At 35.8% G+C, this 5,402-nt stretch overlaps 1 protein-coding gene across 2 annotated transcripts; it reads right to left on the bottom strand.

Moving 5' to 3' along the window:
* Positions 1-512: 512 nt before the first annotated feature.
* Positions 513-1,322, bottom strand: LOC111399240 (probable WRKY transcription factor 50). 2 transcript variants are annotated; one of them, XM_023026505.1, is made up of 3 exons: positions 986-1,322; positions 762-900; positions 513-681 (listed from the first exon to the last, which is right to left on the bottom strand). In XM_023026505.1, exons 1-3 carry the CDS (start codon positions 1,260-1,262, stop codon positions 555-557), a joined length of 543 nt encoding a protein of 180 aa, XP_022882273.1. In that variant the 5' UTR covers positions 1,263-1,322; the 3' UTR covers positions 513-554. The 2 variants fall into 2 exon arrangements, with proteins under 2 accessions (XP_022882273.1, XP_022882272.1); XM_023026504.1 differs by having other exon boundaries at positions 762-903; positions 986-1,317.
* Positions 1,323-5,402: the final 4,080 nt, after the last annotated feature.

Raw genomic sequence — 5,402 nt, 5'->3', positions numbered from 1 at the left:
CTCAACTTGCATGCTGTTTATATATGATGTATCATCAGCTGAGGATACTTCCTATTTCCTGGTAAATTTCCTAAGACGTCGAAGGAAGTTTCGTAGGTAGCTACTGCTTATTGCTTTGCATGGTGGCTAAATTACTTATTGGGAGGGCCCAGTAAATGTGTAACATCACAAGAGTCTGAGTCTCGTGCAAGACTTTGCTGATTTTGATTTGGGTGTAAAGTCTACTAACAGTCTCTTGATTAGAGTCAACTGCCCCGTCCTGACGGGTGCCGAAGACAAGTCAATATACATATTAGCCCTTGTCTGGTATCCATTATTTCTAAAATACATTTTCCTCTCTTTTGTTTTTAACCACACATTCTTCAATAAAACTAATATTACATGCAAATTCAATTTTTTTTTTTTTTAACCATGCATTTTCCATCAAATCACTATTTCAAAATGTATTTTTGGCAAAAAATGGGGGCTCAAACAGGATGTACAAGCAGAATAAAATGATTATTATTATTTTTAACTATAATTGTAAAACAGTGATGTTATTTCAGAAATTTCCACTAGTTCTGCGGGCCTTGGTGGATATGGATGCCCTCGTACGTCGTTACTACATACCTCGGATCCTCTTTGTCTCTTTCGACTCTCTTCTTCACCGGACAGCCTTCAACTGAACACTTGTAATAGTTCCTATTTGATTACATAATACGGTAGTTAGAGCTCGACTCTTTCACAAGTCTCACGCATAAAGAGAAATTTAGTTTGTATACCTTGGATTTGGGCTGTTTTTCACCATCTTTTTTCCATACTTCCTCCACTTGAAGCCATCATCTAGTATCTCAATCTCTGACTTCGTTTTGAAAGCAACCTTCTCTTTCAATTCTGTCTTCTCCCTGCCACTTCCTCCACCTGCTAGTAACACAATCACAATACATATAACCCACAATAATATACACACAATTCTTTTAAGTAATGACATTCTAGACTTGCTTACTGCTACTATCTCCTTCATGATAGCCACTACTGATTCCACTGGAGTTTACAGCTTCATTTGCTGCATAACCGGGATTCTGAGGATAACCAGGCACAACAAATGCTGGATCTTCATCAATCCACTCATCGAGCTCGAAGAAATCAGACACTTCGAAGTTCCTCTCAGGGACGGTGTACTCACTCACCGGAGTGTCCGGCGCTTCAGCTCCATAAGTGGCGCCGGGAATGTTTATATTGTGGAGGTTATGATTATCCATGCCTATCAACTCAACTTGCATGCTGTTTATATATGATGTATCATCAGCTGAGGATACTTCCTATTTCCTGGTAAATTTCCTAAGACGTCGAAAGAAGTTTCGTAGGTAGCTACTGCTTATTGCTTTGCATGGTGGCTAAATTACTTATTGGGAGGGCCCAGTAACTGTGTAACATCACAAGAGTCTGAGTCTCGTGCAAGACTTTGCTGATTTTGATTTGGGTGTGAAGTCTACTAACAGTCTCTTGATTAGAGTCAACTGCCCCTTCCTGACGGGTGCCGAAGACAAGTCAATATACAAATTAGCCCTTGCCTGGTATCCATTATTTCTAAAATACATTTTTATCTCTTTTGTTTTTAACCACACATTCTTCAATAAAAATAATATTACATGCAAATTCAATTTTTTTTTTAACCATGTATTCTCCATCAAATCACTATTTCAAAATGTACTTTTGGCAAAAAATGGGGGTTCAAACAGGATGTACAAGCAGAATAAAATGATTATTATTATTATTATTTTTTTATATTTTAAGAATGTGTAGTTAAAAATTAGGAAAAACTTTTAAGCTCACGTTTCAAATTATTTTATTGAAAGAATGTTGTCCTTAAAATTAGATTTAAGGAAAAATAAGCTGAAAGAGCCGTGAGACTAAGACAAAACTATCACTGTTATTCTACATTTGATTTGGACCACGTTTATTGAGGGTGGATGAATAATATATCATATAGCATTAGGAAGTAACGAGGAAATAGATAGTTTTGTGTCCAATCTTGATCAATCGTGACGCAGCGCAATACTAAAAGTAGTTCATTCCCATTGAAAAAAAAAAAAAGGAAAAAAGAAAAAAAAAAGTGTTATATTATTGTTCTTGAAATCATTGCGTAATGTGACGTAAATGAACAAAAAGTTGACTAATTATTTTTCCTCCAATACTATGGACGATTTACCATTTATCCATTCTTCTTTACATGCTTAAAATGCATATTACTCAAATTAGTTTCATTTTTCGAGTAATTTTTGAGTTCTAATTGACTTGCTAGCATGCTTATCGAGTACTCATGTTACATTTCTATTTTGTGCTTTCTTTTGGTCGACAAGTTATTTTTTGTAATTAGAGGGGCACAAAGCTGTATAGCGATCCTTGTGGGTTGGTTGCATTTGGATGTCGAGTTCTTTGAAACTCAATTTGAAGATCAATTTTTTCTGAACGAGTCTATTTAAATCGTTTATTTTATGATTTAAATATCTGTTAGTATCATCTTGTCCAATTCTTCCTTCATCTTTAGAATAGGCATTTGTTAGGCTCCGTGAATGGTTGAAGGAAGACGAGGCCTATTTTCAATTAGAGAGTTGGAGTCAATGAAAATTAGAATTATGCATCAACAAAGACTTCCTTAATGACTTATTCTCCTAATTTTTATGTCCATCGTTAGTACCAAATTTTACCTCCAATGAAAGAAGAAATTTGGGTTTTTAGCTACTCACTCGTACAATTCATTGAATTTAATCAAGAGGGCCCATGACTAAAACATGATGATGGCAGACGTGTTTCATAAGATTAGGGGGATGAACGTGTGTTGCACGTTAGTTGGTTAATGTTAAAAATAAGTGTACTTAAATTTTAGAGAAATTCATTTTTAAATGTGAAAGGCATTCACAAGTTGGTTGAAATGGGAATGGGAAGGTGGGACGGAATGAACTATAACAAGGTAAATCTCCTTCGCAATCTCGTAAATTCCTCCATGCTCAAGCACCATCTAGTCCTTGATATGGAAAAAAATGTGTCTATAGTACTTACACAAATGATCTTCCATGAGTAATCCGTGGTTTTCTAGAAAGAAACTTCAGAAAAATAAGTGCATGTTTTCCTAGATACCTTCAACAATGGACACAAGTTTGAAAGAGTATTTGACTATCACCTCGAACTAAATTGGGTGAAAGAGTAGATTGACTTGCCAGGATGCCGATGACTCGGATCCCTGCCCATAATAGATATTTGGAAATGTTAAGATTAAAATAATCCAACTTATATGAACATAAAATCCATATAGATCACAACATGAAAATTACAATTAGCTATTGATTGATTTATGCCAAGTTGATCCTCATTTACATATCGTGAGGGAGGTAAATTGCGGGATGTATCCAAATAGATCAGGAAACAAGAGTTTGTCCGTACATCGGTGTCCACAAAGAGTTCAATTTCATATCTCATGAATCGAACCCTCACACTGCGGCTGAAACTACCTCACTTCTGTCGTTTGCACCACTGGGTTATGCCCCGAGGGATAACAATATTTCTTTATTTCACGTTGAATTGAAAACCTCCCATTGAATCCGTCAATCACTTTAAGAAGCTTCAATAGTTCAATGTGACAAAATCATCTTAGTTTGGAAAGAATGGTTTAAAACGTTTCGACTTGGATAAGCCACCATTAGTTTAGAATATCAATATATAAAAAGAGTGACTCAATTAGGAAATGGAGTATTCTTTCTGCATAGACTGAATGACAACTCTGCCCCCAAAGCAACCCACCTATCCATCCCTACCAAGGGAATGTTGGCACTAGCATAGACACAACAAGAAGAAGAATAAAGGGGGAAAACTGTGCAATACAAAAACAAATAGAAAAATCTTCCACAGTACTATTAACTCTGCAACATAAAAGACAGAAAGAGAAGGGGTTTAATGGTTAAAGAAAAAACCTACTGCAACGACGACAACAGAGCTTGCAAGTTTTCTTCTTTTCTCGCAGCCCAACGCTTTTTATCAGTATCCATAGTTTCAGCAATCATCTTTAAGATAAAGTTCAATTACGAAGGGAAAGAATGACTATCCAAATTTTGGAGTTGAGTGTATTCAGTATACATACATCTGCTCAGAATTCTGAGCAGCTTTGATGCATCTATGCAAGTGTGTGTGTGAGAGAGAATGAACAATAACAACATATAGACCATGAAAAATAAATAGATAAGAGTCTTAAAAACTTATCACTACCCTATAAACTGAAATTGATTAAAACGTGCACATGCAAGCGCACATAGAAGAGATCAGTGGCGAATATAAGATTTTGAGTGAGCACGTGTAGGGTTGATTTCCACCAAACTCCAAGTACAAAACCGGGCCCAGTTTACCAATTCATCGACACCACAAAGGTTGAGACAACTCCAAGAACCACCACTGCCGCCGCCCCACTCCGGTTGCTATAGGTTGGAAAGTGAAGTCCAATGATGTGCCCACAAAGAATTAACCACAAAGGTCACAGTGAAGTATAGCAAGAAACCGAGAAGAGAGTCTCACAAAGAGAAGGGAAAAATAGGCACTCTCCATGTAGGCCGAGAGGAAGGTGGGATTATATGCCAAGTAAATGTCCAAATGGGTAAGTTAGGTTAGGGTTAAATTGTGGACCAAAACAAGGCTCGACTCAATTAAAGTGGGCTTCAAAAATAATAATATAGCTTTCCAAGGAAATGGGGCGAACCGTGAGCAACACTATTTAAAATAGGTTGCTTCAAACGGTCCATAAAAATGTGGATTGTGTTGTCTCGATAATTTTGTCAATGTACTAGTCAATCATATAGCCAAGGCCGATTGATAATAAAAACCGAGGTTACATCATCGCCCGGGGAGGTCGTTTGAAAACAAATTGCCTAATAGCACGGACGATTGTTGACTGTTGATGGCCGGAATAATAGCCAATGCTGTGAATTGAAATTACTTATATTGTATTGTAAGTGTGGGTGTGCATTATCTACTAGCCTAATAATGTTTATCGAGTAACAATTTGATGTTTGAAAAAGGGGTCCAATTATTTACTTTCTTGGTTTGATTTGCACATAATTTCAATCTAACAGAAAAAAATGATTATTTTAATAATCTCATTATAAGGTTGAATTTTAGTTAAAAAAATTTAAAAGCAAAGTGGGAATATATCTATTACTTGATAAAAGAACATACATAATTTTGTTAAATATAATGTTAATTTTGTTAAATATAATGTTAACACCCACCAAATGCCATAGTGGTTAAGTGTTTCATAATTCTAATGGAGATCACTAGTTCGAATCTTCCAATTGCATTGGTTTAGATGTCTATATGGTTCAAAATGCTGAAAAATATTAAACTAAAATAATTGCCAAAGGAGATTGCTATCATTA

Source organism: Olea europaea, chromosome 8, assembly GCF_002742605.1.
Source record: "Olea europaea var. sylvestris chromosome 8, O_europaea_v1, whole genome shotgun sequence".
NCBI classification, from domain to species: domain Eukaryota; kingdom Viridiplantae; phylum Streptophyta; class Magnoliopsida; order Lamiales; family Oleaceae; genus Olea; species Olea europaea.
This window is presented reverse-complemented; position numbering and strand designations above follow the sequence as displayed.

Bases quoted from the DNA above. Each gene is read 5' to 3' on its own strand.
- LOC111399240 (XM_023026504.1), bottom strand. From the start codon at position 1,262: ATGCAAGTTGAGTTGATAGGCATGGATAATCATAACCTCCACAATATA. The intron at 904-985 runs GTAAGCAAGTCT...TTGTGTTACTAG, and splicing joins TCATGAAGGAGATAGTAGCA to CAGGTGGAGGAAGTGGCAGG. The intron at 682-761 runs GTATACAAACTA...GTAATCAAATAG, and splicing joins AAAAACAGCCCAAATCCAAG to GAACTATTACAAGTGTTCAG.